This window comes from Pelophylax lessonae (assembly GCF_965119305.1).
Source record: "Pelophylax lessonae genome assembly, chromosome: 3".
Classification (NCBI taxonomy): domain Eukaryota; kingdom Metazoa; phylum Chordata; class Amphibia; order Anura; family Ranidae; genus Pelophylax; species Pelophylax lessonae.
Window position 1 is genome coordinate 285,378,061 of NC_138770.1, and position 24,690 is coordinate 285,402,750.

The 24,690-nt window shown below is 44.1% G+C and overlaps 1 protein-coding gene across 1 annotated transcript in view; it reads right to left on the bottom strand.

Annotated features, from left to right (window-relative positions):
• MELTF (melanotransferrin) overlaps positions 1 to 24,690 on the bottom strand; it is a 113,072-nt gene that overhangs the window by 8,142 nt on the left and 80,240 nt on the right. The window contains exons 11-14 of the mRNA XM_082252433.1: positions 22,865 to 23,059; positions 14,929 to 15,085; positions 10,927 to 10,991; positions 2,930 to 3,117 (exon numbers count right to left, since the gene is read on the bottom strand). Of these exons, the coding sequence (XP_082108559.1) occupies positions 2,930 to 3,117; positions 10,927 to 10,991; positions 14,929 to 15,085; positions 22,865 to 23,059 (605 nt within the window). The remainder of the gene's footprint in view (positions 1 to 2,929; positions 3,118 to 10,926; positions 10,992 to 14,928; positions 15,086 to 22,864; positions 23,060 to 24,690) is intronic.

Genomic DNA, 24,690 nt, shown 5'->3' on the forward strand with positions numbered 1-24,690 from the left:
AAGCGCTAAACGCGGGTGACCGCGTTCGGTTGCGTTTGAAACGTCTGTAAACACACGTTCTGAACATATTCCTGAACGCAAATAATTGCTTTAAAAAAAACGACACTGAACTCAACTGCCTCTAAATGACTGTAAACGACCCTGTGTACATGGACAGATAAGATAACATAGAGGAGGGTTCAGGGGCTTCTGAAAAAAACGCCCAACTGCTCAAAAACGTCCGTTTACAAGTAGCAGTGTACATGAGGCCTAATAGTATTACCATATCTTTTGGTACATTATTTTATTAAATAACCAACTTATGTTTTTTATTATTAATATTAGGTCACAAGTGGACAAAATAACAAACTATTTTTTTAATCCAAATAGTTTTTTTACTCATTGTATTTTATTGAATAGAAAACCAAAGGTTAAAAGGCTGCGCTGATTGATGACTGGTCCAACTGCATTCCAAGTCACGTATGGACCCTTTTAGATGTACTAGATATTCACTTAATCCCTTTATTACTTATTTGAATTCTACCATTCTTAGGTTTGTCTGTTGTCAGCTAAACTAATATCACCTCATCTCACTATACTCCATATTTTTAACTGCCTCCTGTGCCCTTCCAGAAAACATGATACAGCTCAAAATGGTGTATTTCCCATTAATTTACTATTATTTATTTGCTGCTGACCATGGGTATTCGAACATTCACAAAAATCGGGGAATCTCATCAGGCATTTAGAAAAGAACTGTTTGGTCATATACACTTGAGACACCTAGTAGAATATTTTCTTAAAGAGGCGTTCCGTGCCCCGACTCCCATAAAAAAAAAAAATTAAAAGTCAGCAACTACAAATACTGTAGCTGCTGACATTTACTATTAGGGCACTTACCTGTCCAGACATCCAGCGGTGTTCTCATCCAAGCCAAAAAAAAATATAACAAATAAAAAAAAAAAAAACACAAATACAAAAATAATTTAACATTTTCACGTTTCTATGCTGATCCCTGTATAGTGTTGCCACAGCCAGGCCCTAGATGGACTGTTTTTTAAAATTGAATGTTAAAAGATTTAGGTATTTTTTTCAAAATATTTTATTGCTGATGTAGCACTAGCACCCTCCTAGGTAAGTGCTAGGAAAAGTATATGTGTGGCCCTATCTGCTTATCAGGGGGGCCTGATCAGTCAGTTAGGCTGTCATGTGTTTGCAGGTGTAGGCTGTTGAGTCTGGGGAGTCTCCCCATTGTATCCAATGAGGGCTCTTATTGGACGGTGGAGGAAACCTGGCCAATAGTGCACCAGGGTTTATAGCTGTCCAAGAGGGCAGAGTTCGCCGCAATGCACCCTAGGATTGGGTATAAACCTGGGGGGAGCATGTGACAGAGTTTCTGGAGGAGGCTGACAGCTGTCTCTCCTCCTGTCAGAGCGAGTGAAGGTGTTATGGGCAGTTGGCCTGAAGGACCGGAGGTTGAGCTGGGCTGCAGAAAGGGATCCAGAGTGTTGCTGACCAAGTGGAGCTGCTGGGCAGAAGTTTCCAGGAAAAACAGTGTTGTGAGTACTCGAAATCTCCCCAGGGGTCTGCCTAAGAGAGGGGGCCACTCCAGAAGGTCAAAGGAATCCAGGAGCCAACTAACTGGTAGTTGTGGCATAGAAAGGGGATGCCGAGTTTTTAAAGCCCTGAAGATAAGGGAGTGAAAGGGGGCGCCAGTGTGAGCCCTGAAGCATTCAGCAGTGCAGCAAAGTGCACAAGTAGCTACCTCAGGAAGGAGTACCTAAGGCAGCTAAGAGAGGATTTCTTCAGTTGAAGCTCAGTTACAAGAATAGTTCAGCGTTAACCGGCATTCGGCCAGCGTTAACCAGCGCCAAGTCAGCGTGGACGGGCATTCAGCCAGCGTCAAACAGTACTTCTTAAGTGTCTCCGCCAAACCCAAAGATACTGGACTGGTCATTGTCTCAGTGCTCACACTTGGGAGAAACATGCTAAAATGTGCTGTTTTTGTTAGCGGTAACCCAGGGGGACCCATATCCAGCAAAACGGCTGGGAATTGTGCTACACTGGGATGACGTGACTAAAAAAAAATGTTGAAAAGCAAGGACAATTTGAATCATTATAAGAATTGTTCCATTGTAATCTTAAAATAGAACTATAGGCATTTTTATTTCCATTTTGAATAGAGTAAGTGAGGGTTTTAACCTCTGTCACATTTTTTTATTTTTTAACATTGGTGTCCCATTTCAGAGACTTCCTTACACTTCCTGTCCCATAGCCAAACAGGAAGTGAGAAGAAATCCCTGCAAATTAAGGGAATTTCTTGGGGACCCCCAGCTCACCAGAACTAGTGTCCCCATTGGAAGATTTCCCCTCTATTACTTTTCTGGGGATAACCCAAAATTTGGTATTTTCTTTTACTTTCACTTTCAACGATAATGGTAAACCGGACAGAGTATGAATCTCCTAAACAGTGACACAGACAGCTATAAAACTAACAAGCGTTCTAATCCCTCTTTACTCCATCCAAAGCAAAAAAAAGATTTGCCTATACTTTAAGCCAAGCTGTATAAGAAATTGATTGTAACCATAAAAGTGATACAAAGTAGTCATTTCTTAATGGAGAAACTACAAAAAGAAAATGTGAAAGTTGAAAGGAACTTGTAATGGCATTCTGGAGAGAGAATATAATATAATGGACATTTCATAATAACAGAGATACATAGATATTAAACTCAAAATTCTGTCCATTCATTCAAGTGAGCTTTTTCTGGAGATTCGTAAAGATAGATCTGAAGAGGATTGCACCTACTTTATATTTATCATACTAATCAGAACAAGGCAGGCTTTGTAAAGAACGGTCACTGAGGTCTTTGTGCCTAGCCTTTAGTTAGAGAGTAGATGATTTCCATTTAAAATGAATTCCTGACCAAAGTTATCACATTGAACATACCTGTGCTTTATCAAGTAGGCCAAACAATGCATGTCTATTAGTGTCTGGATGAACCATCACTGCATGAGCAGGAACCTGTGCCCAGTTACAGTCTGCATACTGAGTCACCTCTGCCCTGGCACCATTAGGACACAGCAACTGAAAGTCACTAGAGTTTAAATTCATTGCCCACTCTTGTTTATTGCGTCCTAAAAATATTGAAAATAAATCAAAGTATGTGTCAATATTTTATAATATTTTAACATTGAAAGATCTAATTTCATATTGGCATGCAGTAATGACAAGTAATGAGGTGGAAAATGACTCATGCCCTTTAAATTCAGCATCTCATATATTCCTGCAGGTTTAGTGTTAAAGAGCAGAAAGGGAACCCCCTGTGCATCTTTGCCAATCTTCCACACCAGAGGCAAGAAAAAAAGTTTCTTGTCCATCAAGGGCAGTCAGGTCAAAATATTTTCATGTTTACAATTTTTTAATAATCATTTTTTCTTTAATTTCCATTTTATTCCTGATTTTGGCATTACTGGTTTACGTAGTAAAGCAATCCAGATGCGGCCACACAAGTAATTTATACAGGAACAATATTATACTAATACTTAATTTGTTAGAACGCATATCAATCCCCCACAATAAGCTAGTAGAAACCTTCTCCTCCTTCCACATCCAAGTTCCATTGGCATGAACTTGATATTGTTAGCAGCACATTCAACTGTGCTGTAAAGTCTATGGCCTCGTCAATTCTCAATAAGGTAATAAGGACGATACATTTAAAGTGTATCTAAACCAAAAATGTAATATATTGCAGCATGCCAATCTTAGGATGTGGTGGCTGTGCTATTTTTTTTTTCTTAGCTTTCTTTTCCTTTATTTTACCTGGTGATCAAGTCAGCAACACACTTCCTGTCCCTTTCACATAGGCTTTCCGATCAGGTCCGCCTGTCAGTTTTTTCAGGCGGATCTGATCGGAGGCTCCATGCATTCCCATGTCCGCTGACACCCGCCGCTATCCGATTCGATCCTATCCATGAAATCTAGATAGATGGAAACCCTATTTTCCATCTGTGTGGAGGATCAGATCAGATAGGATCGGATGAAAACGGACATCCGATCTCCCATAGAGGAGAGCAGGGATCTGACAGGTCTGTGTCTGCAAAGTAAGCAGAGACAGACCTGTCATCCGCCTGCTTAGCAGGGATCGGCGGATCAATCCCCGCTGACCAAACTTCTCCACTGTATCTTTGCAGGAGCAACGTAGCCACCCTTGGACAGCAGCATTGTCAACCTATGGAGATGGTACTGTAGCTGGCATTAGAGAAACTAGTGGACACAGATGGGCTTTACATAAGTGACTAACAAATTAAACTCTAACTTCAGCTAAAACTTTTTAAGCAGTTACTGAAATATGTTTTTTTCCTTTTTCCTCGGTTTTACATAAAAAAAAGCTGACCATTGTAAGCAACCCTGTCAATATTAAATATCTCTCAACCCTCTAACTGCCAGCTTGGTCTGTTAAAGGGCGTTTAAAAACAACAGGCTTACTGGCTGGATCCCCATGTAATAAAACTGTTGTTACATGGGGACTGCATATATGTCAATTTTTAACTTTGCCTATAGTTCCAATTTAACCACTTCCCGACCACCCGCCGCCTTTTTACTGCGGCAGGGTGGCTCTCCTGCGCAAACCGACGTAGACCTACGTCGTTCACGCGCGGGAAGCTAGGGGAGGAGTGCGCGCCACCGGCATGCACCCGCCCCACTTGGCAGCGGGGAAGCCGCTGCAGCGGACAGGCGGCTCCGATTGCCGCCTCAGACCCGCGATCGATCCCCTCTGAGAGAGAAGGACGGGCAGCTGTTGTAAACACAGCTGACCGTTCTTCTCCCTGAAATGATCATAGAGCCCATGTGATCCTTCTATATAGGATCACATGCAGCTCTATGGTCATTTCAGAAGCCACACCCACCACAGTTAGAATCACTCCCCTAGGCTCACATTTAACCCACTGATCACCCACAGGGTTAACCCCCTTCCCTACAGTAACAGTGCATATTTTTAGCACTGATTACTGTAGGATTGTCACTGGTACCCCCCAAAAGTGTCAAAAATATCAGTTAGAGGTCCGATCTGTCCGCCGCAATCTCGCAGTCCCGCAAAAAATCGGAGATTTTATTAAAAAAAAAAAACAATAAAAATGACATAAATCTTTCCCGTAGTTAGTAGACCCAATAACTTTTGCGCAAACCAATCAAAATACGCTTATTGCAAGTTTTTTTTACCAAAAATATGTAGCAGAAAACAAAATGGCCTAAAATGTTAAAAAATTTTGATTTTAAATTTTTTTTTTTTTTGAGAATGTCATATAGAGGAATGTGAAAAATATTGTTTTTTTTTTTTTTTTTTAAATTGTCGCTGTTTTTTTGTTTATAGCGCAAAAAATAAAATCGCACAGGTGATCAAATTGCACCAAAAGAAAGCTCTATTTGTGGGGAAAAAAAGGATTTTATTTGGGTACAGCGTCGCCCGACCGCGCAATTATCCGTTAAAGTAATGCAGTGCCGAATTGCAAAATAGGGGTCTGGTTAGGAAGGGGGCAAATCCTAGTCTTAAAGTGGTTAAATATCCTACCAGGAACAAATGCCGAACTGATGGTGGGTGGGACAGCCTTTCTTGAACTAAAAACAAGTAATTGAATAATGGTTATTGTGAGTGGTGGAGTCAGGATTGGCCGTAAACAGCTGTCTTGGATGGACTTTTCATTTTTTCTATGTTTCTGAATGCAGCACATTGTGGCATTTTAGAGCAGCGTTTAAGGACAAAAATGCTCCAAACCTATATTCTGAGAGGAGCTTACTGGCATAATTTCTGCACATGTATGTAAAAACATTGGGGTTGATTTACTAAAACTGGAGAGTGCACAATCTGGTGCAGCTGTGCATAGAAACCAATCAGCTTCTAACTTCATCTTGTTCAATTTAGTGTTGACATTTACACACACTGGGGTTGATTTACTAAAACTGGAGATTGCAAAATCTGGCACAGCTCTGCATAGAAATCAATACGTTCTTTGTTAACACTTAATTGAACAAGATGAAGTTAGAAGCTGATTGGTTTCTATGCAGACCTGTGCCAGGCAGTGGCGGCTGGTGCTCAAAATTTTGGGGGGGGGGGCGCAAAAAGAAAAATGTAATAGGTATTGCTTCGCGTCAAAAAACGCAGAAAAAAATTGCGTGACTTTGAAGTCATGGTACAGGCATGGCACAGGTGATGGTATAGGCATGGCATAGGTGATGGTACAGGCATGGCACAGGTGATGGTATAGGCATGGCATAGGTGATGGTACAGGCATGGCACAGGTGATGGTATAGGCATGGCACAGATATGGTATAGGCATGTCACAGGTCATGGTACAGGAGATGGTATATGCCCCCTTTCAATGCAATGACCAGCGTACATGCCCCCTTTCAATGCAGAGACCAGTGTACATGCCCCCTTCAATGCAATGAACATTGTGCTGTGCCCCCTTCAATGCAATGAACACTGTGCTATGCCCCCTTCAATGCAATAAACACTGTGCTGTGCCCCCACAATGCAGAGTTCAGCATGCATGCCCCCTTCAATGCAACTGTGCTGTGCCCCCTTCAATGCAATGAACAATGTGCTGTGCCCCCTTCAATGCAATAAACACTGTGCTGTGCCCCCTTCAATGCAATAAACACTGTTTTGTGCCCCCTTCAATGCAATGAACACTGTGCTATGCCCCCTTCAATGCAATGAACACTGTGCTGTGCCCCAACAATGCAGAGTTCAGCGTGCATGCCCCCTTCAATGCAATAAACACTGTGCTGTGCCCCCTTCAATGCAATAAACACTGTGCTGTGCCCCCTTCAATGCAATAAACACTGTTCTGTGCCCCCTTCAATGCAATAAACACTGTTCTGTGCCCCCTTCAATGCAATGAACACTGTGCTATGCCCCCTTCAATGCAATGAACACTGTGCTGTGCCCCAACAATGCAATGTTCAGCGTGCATGCCCCCTTCAATGCAATAAACACTGTGCTGTGCCCCCTTCAATGCAATAAACACTGTGCTGTGCCCCCTTCAATGCAATAAACACTGTGCTGTGCCCCCTTCAATGCAATGAACACTGTGCTGTGCCCCCACAATGCAATGAACACTGTGCTGTGCCCCCTTCAATGCAATAAACACTGTGCTGTGCCCCCTTCAATGCAATAAACACTGTGCCCCCTTCAATGCAATGAACTCTGTGCTGTGCCCCAACAATGCAGAGTTCAGCGTGCATGCCCCCTTCAATGCAACTGTGCTGTGCCCCCTTCAATGCAATGAACACTGTGCTGTGCCCCCACAATGCAGAGTTCAGCGTGCATGCCCCCTTCAATGCAATTGTGCTGTGCCCCCTTCAATGCAATAAACACTGTGCAGAGTTCAGCGTGCGTGCCCCCTTCAATGCAACTGTTCCGTGCCCCCATCAATGCAGAGTTCAGCGTGCGAGCCCCTTTCAATGCAGAGCGCCACAGCATTGTCCCCAATCACTGCAGAGCGCCACAGCATTGTCCCCAATCACTGCAGAGCGCCACAGCATTGTCCCCAATCACTGCAGAGCGCCACAGCATTGTCCCCAATGATTGCAGAGCGCCACAGCATTGTACCCCAATGATTGCAGAGCGCCACAGCATTGTCCCCCAATGATTGCAGAGCGCCACAGCATTGTCCCCCAATGATTGCAGAGCGCCACAGCATTGTCCCCCAATGATTGCAGAGCGCCACAGCATTGTCCCCCAATGATTGCAGAGTGCCCACAGCATTGTACCCCAATGGTTGCAGAGCGCCACAGCATTGTCCCCCAATGACTGCAGAGCGCCACAGCATTGTCCCCCAATGATTGCAGAGCGCCACAGCATTGTCCCCCAATGATTGCAGAGCACCACAGCATTGTCCCCCAATGATTGCAGAGTGCCCACAGCATTGTCCCCCAATGATTGCAGAGCGCCACAGCATTGTCCCCCAATGATTGCAGAGTGCCCACAGCATTGTACCCCAATGATTGCAGAGCGCCACAGCATTGTCCCCCAATGATTGCAGAGTGCCCACAGCATTGTACCCCAATGATTGCAGAGTGCCACAGTATTGTACCCCAATGATTGCAGAGTGCCCACAGCATTGTCCCCCAATGATTGCAGAGCGCCACAGCATTGTCCCCCAATGATTGCAGAGTGCCACAGCATTGTACCCCAATGATTGCAGAGTGGCCACAGCATTGTCTCCCAATGATTGCAGAGCGCCACAGCATTGTCCCCCAATGATTGCAGAGTGCCAGCATTGTCCCCCAATGATTGCAGAGCGCCACAGCATTGTCCCCCAATGATTGCAGAGTGCCACAGCATTGTCCCCCAATGATTGCAGAGCGCCACAGCATTGTCCCCCAATGATTGCAGAGCGCCACAGCATTGTCCCCCAATGATTGCAGAGTGCCAGCATTGTCCCCCAATGATTGCAGAGCGCCACAGCTTTGTCCCCCAATGATTGCAGAGTGCCAGCTTTGTCCCCCAATGATTGCAGAGCGCCAGCATTGTCCCCCAATGTTTGCAGAGTGCCAGCATTGTCCCCCAATGATTGCAGAGCGCCAGCATTGTCCCCCAATGATTGCAGAGTGCCAGCATTGTCCCCCAATGATTGCAGAGTGCCCACAGCATTGTACCCCAATGATTGCAGAGTGCCACAGTATTGTACCCCAATGATTGCAGAGTACCCACAGCATTGTCCCCCAATGATTGCAGAGCGCCACAGCATTGTCCCCCAATGATTGCAGAGTGCCACAGCATTGTACCCCAATGATTGCAGAGTGGCCACAGCATCGTCTCCCAATGATTGCAGAGCGCCACAGCATTGTCCCCCAATGATTGCAGAGTGCCAGCATTGTCCCCCAATGATTGCAGAGCGCCACAGCATTGTCCCCCAATGACTGCAGAGCGCCACAGCATTGTACCCCAATGATTGCAGAGTGCCACAGTATTGTACCCCAATGATTGCAGAGTGCCCACAGCATTGTCCCCCAATGATTGCAGAGCGCCACAGCATTGTCCCCCAATGATTGCAGAGTGCCACAGCATTGTACCCCAATGATTGCAGAGTGGCCACAGCATTGTCTCCCAATGATTGCAGAGCGCCACAGCATTGTCCCCCAATGATTGCAGAGTGCCAGCATTGTCCCCCAATGATTGCAGAGCGCCACAGCATTGTCCCCCAATGATTGCAGAGTGCCACAGCATTGTCCCCCAATGATTGCAGAGCGCCACAGCATTGTCCCCCAATGATTGCAGAGCGCCACAGCATTGTCCCCCAATGATTGCAGAGCGCCACAGCATTGTCCCCCAATGATTGCAGAGTGCCAGCATTGTCCCCCAATGATTGCAGAGCGCCACAGCTTTGTCCCCCAATGATTGCAGAGTGCCAGCTTTGTCCCCCAATGATTGCAGAGCGCCAGCATTGTCCCCCAATGTTTGCAGAGTGCCAGCATTGTCCCCCAATGATTGCAGAGTGCCAGCATTGTCCCCCAATGATTGCAGAGTGCCAGCATTGTCCCCCAATGATTGCAGAGTGCCAGCATAGTCCCCCAATGATTGCAGAGTGCCAGCATTGTCCCCCAATGATTGCAGAGTGCCAGCATTGTTCCCCCAATGATTGCAGAGTGCCAGCATTGTCCCCCCAATGATTGCAGAGTGCCAGCATTGTACCCCAATCGATGCAGAGACCAGCGTGCGTGCTCCCTTCAAACTTACCTGGCGGCGGGGCGGCTCAGCTTCTTCCTCTTCTGCGGCGGGTCCTTCTCCCTCGTCTCGGCGGCGGGAACCAGCGGGCGGCCTGCTCCCTTCAAACTTACCTGGCGGCGGCGCGGCTCAGCTTCTTCCTCCTCTTCTGCGGCGGGTCCTTCTCCCTCGTCTCGGCGGCGGGAACCGGCGGGCGGCCTCTCCTTTTCTCTGAGCGGCGGTGACGGTGAGTGACTGACGCATGCACCGGCACCGCCCCCATTGCGACGTCAGCGATATCCTGGATGATGATTGGTCCAGGCTGTAGACTGGACCAATCACAGCCAGGATATCAGAAAGTGGGGGTGTCCAATCGCAAAGACTTGCGCCCAGGATACCCCCCTACCCCCCAGAAGGCAGGCAATCGGCGCCTCTTCTGGGACGTAACCCCACCCCCCCCCCCCCCCCCCCTAGCCACCAGTTCCTTCAGGCGAGGCCGGCGAACCCAATTTTTTTTTGTACAACTTTATTTGTTCGTTTTGTTTTTTTTTGTTTTTTTTTTTTTCTTTTTTTTCCTTTCTTTTTTTTTAGGGGTAGGGGGGCGGCGCCCTGGCGCCCCCTATGCACGGGCCGCCACTGGTGCCAGGTTTTGCACTCTCCAGTTTTAGGAAATCAACCCCAGTGTGTGTAAATGCATACGTATGTGAGTAAATTTATTTTAGTGGCTAAAATAAAAGAATATTCCAAACAATTATACACGTTAATGTGCATTTGCTTCTAAACACCATATGCTGAGAAAGTGCATAAGTGCTTGTAATTACACGCCAAACTGAGACATTTTTACACTGGATTTTTCTGCCAGCTTCTGGCAGAAAGATCCAGCATAGAGAGGAGTATTTTAATATGCCTGTTTGCATGCAGCCTTAAGTTTATTTTCCTTGCTACTTTATCATATTTATTTGTATTTTTAGTATAATAGAATTATGGTTATTATTGTCCAATACTATTGAATCAGATGTGCTAAAAGAAGCAGTTAAATTGAATAATTAATGCAACAGTGATCATTGAAAATTAAATTTGCCAGATCATAGGATGGCGAATTGACATAAATGAAACATCCCAGCAGCAGACATTGATCCGTACTTTCCAGATATGCCACTGAAATGACATCGGACAGGCTTCCTTGAACTGCTTTGTAATTAGTAAAAGATAATGTATACAGACAGATAAATACCATCAGAATTCTCAAAAACCGTTGTGTGCTTCACGAATGCCACCTCTCCTGCTTCTATCAAACACCTGCAATAATACAAAGGAAAATATTATTCATTTTTGATAAGAGCTAAAAGAATGTATTATGCTTAGCTTGTTATATTCATTGTCATGCATCCTGGCTGAATATATGTGCCCTACACTGGTACAATGTTGCTTTATGTAATGTAATTTTTATACTTAAACCAGGGAAATGTTGTCTCAAAGCCTAAGGCCGGCCATACACAGAGCAAATTTCTTTTCTGCAATCACTGGTTGCAGGAAAGATATTTGCTTGTTTCCCCCATCAACTTAGACACTGTTGTTGCAGAAATCCCTCCTGCTGGGCCATTCTCTTCTCCTGGCGGGTGAAACCCTCCCACCAAGAGAAGACAGTGATGATTGCTAGAGGCTATAGCAGCCACTATTGATAGATGCAGGTAAGACCTGGCATGCTGGTTGTACCCAAGCTGATTGATCGATCAGCTTGGTACATTCAGCCTGCCCATAAAAGGTTTGGATCGAACAAGTATGGCCTGCCTAAAGCCTAGTACACACGGGATGAACGTCAACTGACTTCTGTCGAAGGGGCATGACCGAATAAAATATGCCGATTGGCACTCAATTAGCACTCTCATAGAAACATAGAATGTGTCGGCAGATAAGAACCATTTGGCCCATCTAGTCTGCCCAATATATCTGAATCCTATGAATAGTCCCTGGCCCTATCTTATATGAAGGATAGCCTTATGCCTATCCCATGCATGCTTAAACTCCTTCACTGTATTTGCAGCTACCACTTCTGCAGGAAGGTTATTCCATGCATCCACTACTCTCTCAGTAAAGTAAGACTTCCTCATATTACTTTTAAACCTTTGCCCCTCTAATTTAAAACTGTGTCCTCTTGTGGTAGTTTTTCTTCTTTTAAATATGCTCTCCTCCTTTACCGAGTTGATTCCCTTTATGTATTTAAAAGTTTCTATCATATCCCCTCTGTCTCTTCTTTCTTCCAAGCTATACATGTTAAGGTCCTTTAACCTTTCCTGGTAAGTTTTTTCCTGCAATCCATGTACTAGTTTAGTAGCTCTTCTCTGAACTCTCTCTAGAGTATCTATATCCTTCTGGAGATATGGCCTCCAGTACTGCGCACAATACTCCAAGTGAGGTCTCACCAGTGTTCTGTACAGCGGCATAAGCACTTCTCTCTTTCTACTGCTTATACCTCTCCCTATACATCCAAGCATTCTGCTGGCATTTCGTGCTGCTCTATTACATTGTCTTCCCACCTTTAAGTCTTCCAGTCAGTGTTCTCAGCCATTGGCTAAGTCTCTCTCAGCCAATGGCTGAGAACACTGACTGGAATGTCCTGGCACAGGGTCCACCACTCTTTCAAAACAAAAAACAGGAGAGGGGATCGCTGTACTAACGTTGGATAGTTAATACAGCGGCTCCTCCTAAGCTGTCAGGTTTTTTATGTTCTCCCTCCTGGAATCTGTATGTTGGAGCACATAGAGGTGGACACCATTTTAACAAGATGCACATTTGATACATTCATAATGTATTTGACATTGATGAAAGAGGAAGTGTCAACGAGAGTGGCGGGTTTCTTCCCGGAGGCATCGGAGAGATGTTGGCGGTGTCGGAAAGACCGTGGGACGATGCTCCATGTTTTCTGGAGCTGCCCCTTGTTGAGCGACTTCTGGAGACAGGTGAGAGAGGTATCCCAGCGGATGACCAACTATGTTCTCCGGGATGACCCGGCGCTCTTTCTCCTCCACTGCTCCTCTCTCCAACCGGACCGCTACAAAAAATAGATTCTACGCCACCTCTTTAATGCGGCGAAGGCCTGCATAGGCGCATGCTGGAAGTCCACCGCTCCACCGTCCAAGCGGCTCTGGTTGTCTAGAATCAAGCAGATTAACGACTTTGAGGACCTGGTACTGACCTCGCAGGGCAGGAGGGAACTCTATACGGCTACGTGGGGCTGCTGGAATGAGTTTGTCCTGTCAGATGACAGCAGAGCGCTGCAGGAGGCCGATTGCTGACCCACCCGATCTCTACAGACGACATCTCGCACGGGATCCATCGGACCTCTTTCCCTGCCTGCTCTCCCCCCCTCTTTCCCCCTGTTGCTCTGTGGTAGACGCCCGGCCGGTTTTGCCTGCTGGCTCCTACTGTCTTCCCCCTGACCCTTGCCCTGCCCTTCCTAGTCCCCCTTTTTTGGTTACTCTTTCCCTCACCTCTTGACCCCCTTTGTCTTCCCCTTATGTGATCCATGTCTTTTCCCAATGTGTTGTAAGCCCTCTCTTTATTTTTTGGGTTTCTTAGTGAGAATAGTTTATTTTCAGATATCTCCTTGTTTACATTACTCATTATCTAGCATTGCTCTGCTGTGAGATGTTCCCTACTGAGTGTGGATCTACTGTAGTCTTTGAACGCTTCTGAGGATCGTACTGTTTTTTAATGTCCTTTGATGACGAAAGTAGATCTGCTGTTTATTTTTTTTTCTTTTACTGTCTGGCATTGTTATATTGCTGCAATGTATTCATCTTTCTCACTCGCCTAATGTATTTTGGTTCTGTACGCTGCAACACGGCTATGTTTGAACGTATGTATATTACTTGTACTCTTTCTTACCTCTAATAAAAACGAATTTGAAAAAAAAGAAAGAGGAAGTGTATGCAAGCAGCTATACACTTGAGGACATTTTAAGGACTAGATGATCACTGTTCACATCAAGTTTTTTTATTTTCAAATTTATTTTTGAGACATTGTTTTAATTGTATGATCTTAATGCACATTTAAAGAGATAGCAACACTATTTTTTTAGGAGCGGAGCAACAATTCTTATTATAATTTTGCGTATTGGTACACTTTTTGAGTGTGTATAGGTGTAATTGATCCACATACAAGTAGTCATTTGGTAGATCGAATACACTAATTACAACAAAGCAGCGTGCAAGTACACACAATGTTATTTTTTTCCTTCTCCCAGATCAACTGTTTGTGGCATCATGCATTACTGTCAACATTTTCTATTAGCTAACCTTTATTTAGTTTGTATCTCAAGACATTTACCTTGGGAGCCTGCCTTCAAGCTCACTGTTCTATGTGCTTTCTCTTGCAGGCTGACAACACTAAAGCTGACCATAGATGACTCATTTATTTTTCGATCAACCAGCAGGCACAATAAAATAAACAGATTCCTTCATCCACACAAGCGAGGTTGATAAAGGAGAATCCTCCCTGCTGGGACACTATTCTGACAGCCCGACTCCCCCACTGTCAGAACCCACTGATTAGTGGCTGCAGCAGCTGATCGAGAACAATTTTCAAACAAGCCCGTTCAACGGAAGCTTATGGTTTGATTGACTTATTTCGAGCAGGAGCAGATGAAAATTGTCCAGTTCAACAGGGACCGGATTCATTTCTCACCATCTATGGCCAGCTTAAGCCACTGGGTTGCAATTAGCAGTATTGTCAGCCTGCTGCACACATGACTTCAAAATATAGTGCCAACACAAAGTGTCCCTGTAGACTCCACATTGTCAATACATATCGTGTCCACACCCTCCTGTCACTCCTCTCACACCATCCCATGGTGGATTTGTATCCACAAGTTTTGATATACTGGGGAAGTGCTAGAACCTCTGTTTTAAGTGCTGTGTCACTCATTTCCTAGTGTGAGTGGTCACGAGAACAGAAAGTAAAGGGAAGGTATCTGGACAACAGAAGGTGAGGGGAAATCTTGCAGTGGGGACACGCAACACCTCGTAAAGTGAAGCTTTCTGCTCACTTTCTGTCAAGACTCCAGGACGGGAAGTCAGGAAAAGTCATCACAGACCCCATTTGAACACAGACTACTACCATAGAATATGACATATTAAGAATTGCACATCAAATACAGATTTTGTGAACCAAAGTTATTATCTCATTTACCTCCACCATTATTATGAAAATACTACATGAAGTTTGAAATTGCTACCTGAATGCTCCTTCATATCCATAGTATTGTTCCACAGGCTTGTTTTCACACTTGTTTTCTTTTTTCATATCACCTATACAAAGCTCACAGAGATTGCTTGGAAACTCCTTTTGGTTCATCCCAGGCACACAACTTTTAGAGAAGAAATCACCTACAGCTTTTGTGGAACACAAATGTTATAATTAAATATGTATTTTCTATCTTGACTGCAATACATTGAGCAATTTAAATAAAGGGTAAGGAAGCTGCCATGACAAATGATTTCATATAAAAAGACTAATACAATTCTCTCCTCCCTCCAGGAATCCCGCGCACAAAGCACTTGTCCCCATCAAAATCCATGTAGGAGCTGCTGGGCTGTGTTGTTGGATAACTATCCACACAAAAACCTTGCCCCCCTCCTAAGCTGCCAGACAAAACATTGCTGTGCTGTCTCTTCAACTCTCCTCTTTAGTAAACACAGAGTCTGGACCTGCAGCCGGCTATTCAGGCAACACTGCTGGAGGAAAGGGCACAAGAGAGATACACTAGGCTGTCTCAGAGAACAGTAGTAGTCGGTGTACACTATTGTCAGCTTTTGGTTTTGTGAATGAAGGCGCTCTTCTTCAGGTGCAATCATTCACAACACAAGCTGACAGTTTTCACTACCTGTGCCCTGAATAGTCGGCTGCAGCTACGGACTCTGTGTAAACTAAACAGAAAGAATGAGGAGCCACAACAGTGCAGAGGAGAGGGGTGGATCTCAGGGTTTGCCGTAATACCCCCGCCCACCAAGTGAATGCCCATATTTTTAGGCTTCATCAGGGGTGCAGTTACAGTCAGCTTTGACAGAAACACTATATGCACAGGGATCCCTGGGGGGATTTAACAGGATTTTCTAATGGTGATAGTTTTCCTTTAAAGAGCAAATCTAACTAAGAACTGAAAATAACCAGCAGGTGGACTGACAGACAGTATGGGTTTCCTCCCACTATCTGTAAACATGAACTCTGAATCATCACCACATAGACCCCCAATGAATAGGCTGAATAATTTACACCAACATGAAATATGCACAAAAAGATCATGTCGATCTGTCTATCAAGAGCCTTCAAGCATCATTTATTGTAGTTGACGGTCATGTTGCGATTTTCTTCTGTCCTTAAAATTCATTAAGACTTTGTTTAGTTGTTTCTGTTTATGGCCCCAATATCTGGCATGAAAGTCCTCCATCCTATTATTTGTGGCTGGCATCCTGATCCCTCCTTGGTGTGTAGAGTGGGTTTTGTGCTCATTAATCTTTAAATCTAACCATTTTTTGCCCATGGCCTTTAAGCATTTGTAGCATTTTTGTCCTGGAAACCTTCTTTTGTGTCTTACATTTGTGCCCATATTTTGTGTTTTCTTTTACATACACACAAATATAGCCAGCCTCTGTGGAGCTACAGTATCTCAGAAAAGTGAGTACACCCCTCACATTTTTGTAAATATTTTATTATATCTTTTCATGTGACAAAACTGAAAAAATGAAACTTGGCTACAATGTAAAGTAGTGAGTGTACAGCTTGTATAACAGTGTACATTTGCTGTCCCCTCAAAATAACTCAACACAGCCATTAATGCCTAAACCGCTGGCAACAAAAGTGAGTACACCCATAAGTGAAAATGTCTAAATTGGGCCCAAAGTGTCAAAATGTTGTGTGGCCACCATTATTTTTTAGCACTGCCTTAACTCTCCTGGGCATGGAGTTCACCAGAGCTTCACAGGTTGCCACTGGAGTCCTCTTCCATTCCTCCATGATGACATCACAGAGCTGGTGGATGTTAGAGGCCTTGCGCCCCTCCACCTTCCGTTTGAGGATGCCCCACAGGTGCTCAATAGGGTTTAGGTCTGGAGACATGCTTGGCCAGTCCATCACCTTTACCCTCAGCTTCTTTAGCAAGGCAGTGGTCATCTTGGAGGTGTGTTTGGGATTGCTATCATGTTGGAATACTGCCCTACAGCCCAGTCTCCGAAGGGAGGGGATCATGCTCTGCTTCACTATGTCACAGTATATGTTGGCATTCATGGTTCCCTCAAACTGTAGCTCCCCAGTGCAGTCAGGCAGCCCAAGACCATGACACTCCCACCACCATGCTTGACTGTAGGCAAGACACACTTTTTTTTTTACTCATCACCTGGTTGCCGTCACACACGCTTGACACCATTTGAACCGAATATGTTTATCTTGGTCTCATCAGACCACAGGACATGGTTCCAATAATCCATGTCCTTAGTCTGCTTGTCTTTAGCAAACTGTTTGCAGGCTTTCTTGTGCATCATCTTTAGAAGAGGCTTCCTTCTGGGACGACAGCCATGCAGACCAATTTGATGCAGTGTGCGGCGTATGGTCTGAGCACTGACCTGCTGATCCCCCACCCCGTTAACCTCTGCAGCAATGTTGGCAACACTTATACGTCTCTTTCCCAAAGACAACCACTGAGCACATACACTCAACTTCTTTGGTTGACCATGGCGAGGCCTGTTCTGAGTGGAACCTGTCCTGTTAAACTGTTGTATGGTCTTGACCACTGTGCTGCAGCTCAGTTTCAGGGTCTTGGCAATCTTCTTAAAGCCTTAGGGTTTTGTAGTTTGAGCTCTAGAAAACTGGAGTTTTTTGTTTGTAGGTTGATGATTCCTATTTGTAATGTGCCAACATCCCTGGTTAATAGTACAAAAGATTATTTGGTTCCTCAGACCAGTGTATGGGACTTTGAGGCAGTTACATAGTTACATAGTTACATAGTTAGTGAGGCTGAAAAAAGACACAAGTCCATCCAGTTCAACCTATGTGTGTGTGTTTGCTTTTAACCGTACATTGTATACCCCTGTATGTTGTGGTCTTTAAGGTGTCCATCCAATAGTTTTTTGAAACTATCAATGCTCCCCGCTGATACGACTGCTTGCGGAAGAGAATTCCACATCCTTACCGCTCTTACAGTGAAGAACCCCTTACGCACTTTAAGGTTAAACCGCCTTTCCTCTAGTTTTAGTGAGTGGCCACGTGTCTTATTGTATTCCCTTACTCTAAATAGTTTGTTCCTTATGCTAGGGTCGCCAGTACAGTATTTGTACATTGATATCATATCCCCCCTCAAGCGTCTCTTCTCCAGAGAGAACAAGTTCAGTGCTTGTAGTCTTTCCTCATAGCCGATGTCCTCCATTCCCCTAATTATTTTTGTTGCCCTTCTCTGGACTTTCTCCAGTTCCAGCACATCCTTCCTGAGGACCGGTGCCCAGAACTGGACAGCATACTCCAGATGTGGCCGGACCAGAGTCTTGTAGAGTGGAAGAATAATCTCTTTATTTCTGGAGTGAATCCCCTTTTTTATACAACCCAGTATTCTGTTGGCTTTGCTTGCAGCGGCTTGGCATTGCATGCCACTTCCAAGCCTGTTGTCTACCAGTACCCCCAGGTCCCTTTCCATCCTAGACTCACCCAGAGGTTCCCCCCCTAGTGAGTAGCTTGCTTTCTGGTTTCTGGCCCCCAAGTGCATTACTTTACATTTTTCTACATTAAATCTCATCTGCCATGTAGTTGCCCACCCCGTTATTTTGTTCAGGTCTGCTTGCAAGATTTCCACATCCTGCATAGAAGATATTGGCATGCCTAATTTAGTATCATCTGCAAATACTGAGATTGTACTAGATATCCCCTCCTCTAGATCATTTATGAATAAATTAAACAGGATTGGTCCCAGGACAGAACCCTGGGGGACCCCACTTTCCACACCCGCCCAATCCGAGTACTCCCCATTAATCACCACCCTCTGTACTCTCCCCTGGAGCCAGTTCTCTATCCAGGTACTCACCTTATGGTCCATACCTACCTTCCTTAGTTTGTACAGTAAGCGTTTGTGGGGAACGGTGTCAAAGGCCTTTGCAAAGTCCAGATACACCACATCCACAGGCTTACCTTTATCTAAGTGGCAGCTCACTTCATCGTAGAAGGTTAATAGATTGGTTTGGCATGAACGATTTTTCATGAATCCATGCTGATTACTACTTATAATACCGTTTTCATTACTAAAGTCTTGTATGTGGTCCCTTATCATCCCCTCCAAAATTTTGCAGACTACAGATGTTAGGCTGACCGGCCTATAGTTACCCGGGATATATCTCGGCCCCTTTTTAAATATTGGTACCACGTTGGCTTTTTTCCAATCAGCTGGCACCATACCCGTCTGTAAACTATCCTTAAAGATCAAGAATAATGGTCTGGCAATCACCTGACTGAGCTCATTTAGAACCCTTGGGTGCAAGCCATCCGGTCCCGGGGATTTATTTATGTTAAGTTTCTCTAGTTTAGCTCTAAGTCTATCCTCTGTTAGCCATGGCGGCACTTCCTGAGGTGTATTATTTAGTTCGGCCTTACAAGCGGGGTTCGTGTAGCCCCCCGATTCCTTTGTGAAGACTGAAGAAAATAAATTATTTAACACTTCCGCCTTTTCTCTGTCCTCAGTGGCCATTTTTCCTTTATCATCTTTTATGGGGCCAATGTGTTCTGGCCTCGCTTTCTTACTGTTTATATACTTAAAGAATTTCTTGGGGTTCTTTTTACTCTCCTCCGCTATATGTCTCTCGTGTTCTATTTTAGCCGCCCTGATTTCATCTTTACATTTCTTATTACACTCTTTGTAATGCTTAAATGCTGCCAATGACCCCTCAGTCTTGTATTTTTTGAAGGCCTTTTCTTTAGCTCTAATATACATTTTTATGTTGGAGTTTAGCCACCCAGGGTTTAGTTTTGCTCTTTTAAATTTATTTCCCTGTGGAATGCACTGGTCCACCCCCTTGTTAAGTATGCTCTTGAAGCACTCCCATTTTTCCTCCGTGTTCTTTGTTCCCAGGGTTCTATCCCAATTGATATTTTCTAGCAGCGAGCGCAGTTTAGGGAAATTGGCTCTTTTGAAATTCAGTGTCCTTATATTACCCTTGTGTTTCCTATTACTGTAATTAATACTGAAACCAATTGACCTATGGTCACTGTTCCCTAAGTTGTCCCGTATTTCTATATCCGTGAGCAGGTCTGTATTGTTGGTAATCAGTAGGTCAAGTACCGCATTGTTTCTTGTCGGTGCATTCACCATCTGACCCATGAAATTGTCCTGCAAAACATTTAGGAACTGCCGAGCCTTGGCTGAATGCGCGGTTCCTTCTGCCCAGTCTATATCAGGATAATTAAAGTCCCCCATTATAATGACATTTCCCATCCTTGCTGCCAATCCTATCTGTAACATGAGGTCCACCTCACCCTCCTCCCTCTGGTTTGGGGGCCTATAGCATACGCCCAATATTACCTTCCCCACCGTGCCTTTCCTTTGAAGCTCTACCCATAGGGATTTTGCCTCGTCCATAGCTCCATTATTAATATCATCCCTCATATTTACCTGTATACTGTTCTTAATATACAAACATACCCCTCCCCCTTTTTTACCCTCTCTATCTCTGCGATAAAGGGAATACCCCTGAATGGTCGCCATCCAGTCATGAGAGCTGTCAAACCAAGTCTCAGTTATCCCCACAAAATCTAAGTCCTCCTCAAACATCAGCAGCTCCAGCTCTCCCATCTTGTTGGCCAGGCTTCTGGCATTGGTATATAAGCCTCGTAATTTTGATGTTTTTAGGCTGCTCTCTTGATTTTTCCCCGTACCCACCCTGGGTATAGGGGCTCCGAACACCCTACCGCTAATGCCCCCATTTCTGCCCTCTGAAACTTGCTTTCCACTGGCTAATTCTACATCTGTACCCTCCCCCCCATTCCCTAGTTTAAAAAGCAATTAAAGCGTCTAAGCGATTTTCAAGTTTTCCGTAAAAAACATATTTATTACAATATATATAAGAGTAAAATACTTTGGTGCTGGGTGGGTGAGAGACCCATCCGTGATAGTGCACGAAAATTAGAGTTGTGACAATGTGATTATTGGTGACTTTTAGAAACACAGTGTCCTGCCATCCATGGGTGTTGGATGTTGCAGGAAGCGTCTCAGTTCCAACGAGTTTCGGCTTGCCTATTCGGCCATGCCTTTTTCAAGGTTTCACCATATCTATAATGATAGTAATCACTATTAGTATCATATGGTTTAAGTAATTTCTCGATCTATATAATCTGTATTCAAATGTTATTGATTGCTTACATTCAATTTTTTGTACAGTTTCACGATCGGTATGTATGGAGGTGCCTCTCTATTTTTCTCCAGGGTAGCCACAAGATCCCCAAAAGAAGAGGAGTACGGTGGTGTTTTTCTGGAAGACCAAGTTAAGATTTAATGACATAATTAAATGAGTGGTGGGTATTTGGCCACTTAGCGGGTCTCAGGGCTAAGTGGCCAAATACCCACCACTCATTTAATTATGACTCCTACCACCATGACCACTTCAAATCATTGACGTGGTCATGGTGGTTAGAGTGTTCCTTTATTATTGCTCAGAAGAAGTAAACCTCTGTATACTGATTCAATTTCATTTGATCATCCTCTAGTTGTGTTAAATTAGTGCGGGGGGCGCGGTGGCGCAGGAAGGGCGCGGCGGCATTTTATTACTTATATACCCTAACTATAGTATATATTTTATATGCTTGCGGCCCGAGAAAATTTCTCTACACTCAATGTGGCTCAGAGAAGCCAAAAGGTTGGACACCCATGATGTAGAGCAACAATTCTTTTTTTCAGATCCTCAGAGAGTTCTTTGCCATGAGGTGCCATGTTGAACCTCCAGTGACTAGTAAGAGAAAGTGAGAGTGATAACACCAAATTTAACACACCTGCTCCCCATTCACACCTGAGACCTTGTAACACTGAGTCACATGACACCGGGGAGGGAAATTGGCTAATTGGGCCCAGTTTGGACATGTTCACTTAGGGGTGTACTCACTTTTGTTGCCAGAGGTTTAGACATTAATGACTGTGTGTTGAGGTATTTTGTGGGGACAACAAATTTACACTGTTATACCACCTGTACACTCACTACTTTACATTGTAGCAAATTGTAATTTCTTCTGTGTTGTTACATGAAAAGCTATAACATATTTACAAAAATGTGAGGGGTGTACTCAGTTTTGTAAGATACTGTATATGTGTGTATATATATATATATATATATATATATATATATATATATATATATATATATATATATACACACACAGTATATATATATATATATATATATATATATATATATATATACACACAATTGAACAGCCATGTTTACTTAAGCAGGCTCTGCTTCCTGCTTAGCAGTAAATGTACAGCATTTTGAGTAAGGCTCCTTTCACACGGGCGCTCCGTGTGAAAGGTCCGCTGCGGGACTTTTTTTTTTTTCTTTCCACGGAGCGGATGACATTTCTGTCATCCGCTCCGTGTGCCCGCATATAATCCCATCCGTTTGCGGATGATATGCGGACATAATGTATGTCTATGGCACTGCGGATGTCAGCGGATGACACCGCTGACATCCGATTTTCCTTCCTTTCCGTGTTTTACACGGAAGAAAAAATGGGTTCTGTTCCATTTGTAAAAACGGAACAGAACTGAATGGAGGAAAATCGGGTGTCAGCAGGTGGTATTCCGCTGACACCCGCAGTGCCATTCACTTACATTATGTCCGCAAATCATCCGCAAACGGATTGGATGATTTGCGGACACACGGAGCGGCCGTGTGAAAGGAGCCTAACTGATCTTGTTATCTTATGTTATGTCACCAACGCATGCGCTATGAAGGGACAGCATTTGCCTAACCCTATGAACCTGAAAGGAAGACCGGGTGAAGATGTCTTCTTTCTAAGGTATTTCATAATGTACTAGTATGCAATGCATACTAGCACATTGTGCCATTGCCTTGCAGGTGGATTTTTTTTTTTTTTTGTGAAAGTTTACTACCGCTTCAATAGTAAGCTCTAGAATTAATTTTACTTACCTTTGGCAATATTACAACCTTCTGATCTGATTAGACCATGCTTCTTCAGGATTCCTATAGGGATATTCCAGCCAGCTGAGCGCTTGTACCCTGTGTGGCAGGATTTTCTACCCTTCAGTTCATGAATTGTGAAGGCATCAAAGGGCTTCTTATGGACAACAGCCACTGCATAGTAATTATCGGATGAATCATTTACTAGAAAAACAAACAAGAGAACAATTATAGTTCACTAGGTTCTATGATTTATTTTCTCCCCGTTAAAGAGCATTCTTGGGAATACATTTTTTCCATCAGTGAAATTCTAATCCTTTCCATAAAACATCAAAGCAGCGCCAGAATGTCCACTCAACTTCAAAGCTATTATGAAAATAAGGACACCAGAAACTCTAGGGATTTTAGGTGTATTTTAACACAAAACAGGACTGGTAAGCTACAATATATTACATTTTTGCTTTTAGGTTTGGATATACATTACCAGCACTATCAGATGCAGAAGATGAATGCTAGAATGAAAATTGCACTCAATAAACAGGTAGGCTGTGTGTCTTGATTCAGTATGAATGTAAAATGTTTGTGCTTGTTTGGAGCATCTCCAAACACATTATCAGTTGGTAAGACTGAAATAAAGTTAATTCAAATGCCATGTGAAAAATATTTCTCTAATGAAGTAAAAAAATGGAATCATAAAATGTTTAGCCCTTTAGTGTTAATATTTTACATAGTTATAGAGTTGATCGGGTTGACAAAAGACACCATCCCATCCAGTTCAATCAATAAAGAAAAAAAAAACACAACACCAATTTGCTCTAGTGGGGGGTAAAAATTCCTTCCTGATCCCCAAAGAGGCAATTGAATATTCCCTGTATCAACTTTACCTATAAATATTAGTATCTAGTTATATTATGTAGCACCCTCCTAGGTAGGTACTAGTGAGAGAGTATAGTTTTGAGCTCTGTCTGCTTACCAGAGGAGCTGCAGGTAAATCTAAATAGATCCTTCTCCCTTATAGGCAGAGAGCAATTAGTGAGGTCTGCTCAGTATGCAATTCATTCAGTCTGAAGAGTGTTTCACACTGGTCCAATAGGGAGGCATGTGAAAACCTGACGAATGGGTGCAAAGGCTTTTGTTACAGTCTTGGTGATTGGCGGAGGGCAGGTCGCCTTGATGCATTCTGGGATACTGTATAAAAGCCAGGAGCACATGTGCTGCGGAGTCTTTGGCTGGAGAGCAGAGTCCCGGAGGGAGGGGGCGGCTGCCTCCTCCTCTGTAGAGGTGTAATGCGGTCACAGGAGGTCGTCCTGAGGACTAGAGGAGTGGTTGGGAGGAGCTGAACCCAGAGGTCCTGGAAAGCTGACAGAGGGGAGACACTGGAGACCCTGGTACTGCAGTATCATGAGTACAGGGACAGACCTGAGGGGGCCACCCCTACTTGTAGGATAGTCAGTGGACAGGTGTCAGCAGAGGAAGAGAAAGAGGATACTGGGGAGAGTGTCATAAAGATAATTGTCTGTTCACCGAGTCGTCTTGGGAAAAAGAGACTCAATTCAAATTCATCCATAGTGGCAGGGTGAATCAACAGCCTGGCTGTATCAGAAGATAGGAGTCCTCAACATTGTCTATAGTTAAACTGGAGTATCCCACTATTTCCTTCTCCTATCCCCACAAAACAACCAAATACCCCTGGACTGCTTATTGGAGTGAGCTGAAGAGAAGAAATGAAGAACTTGTATCTGTCATGACTGTGTGCTGGTAACTCAGGGGGACCCATAGAGTGAATAACTGGCAGTCCTTATAGGGGCAGTGCTACAATGTGCATCAAGGAAAGA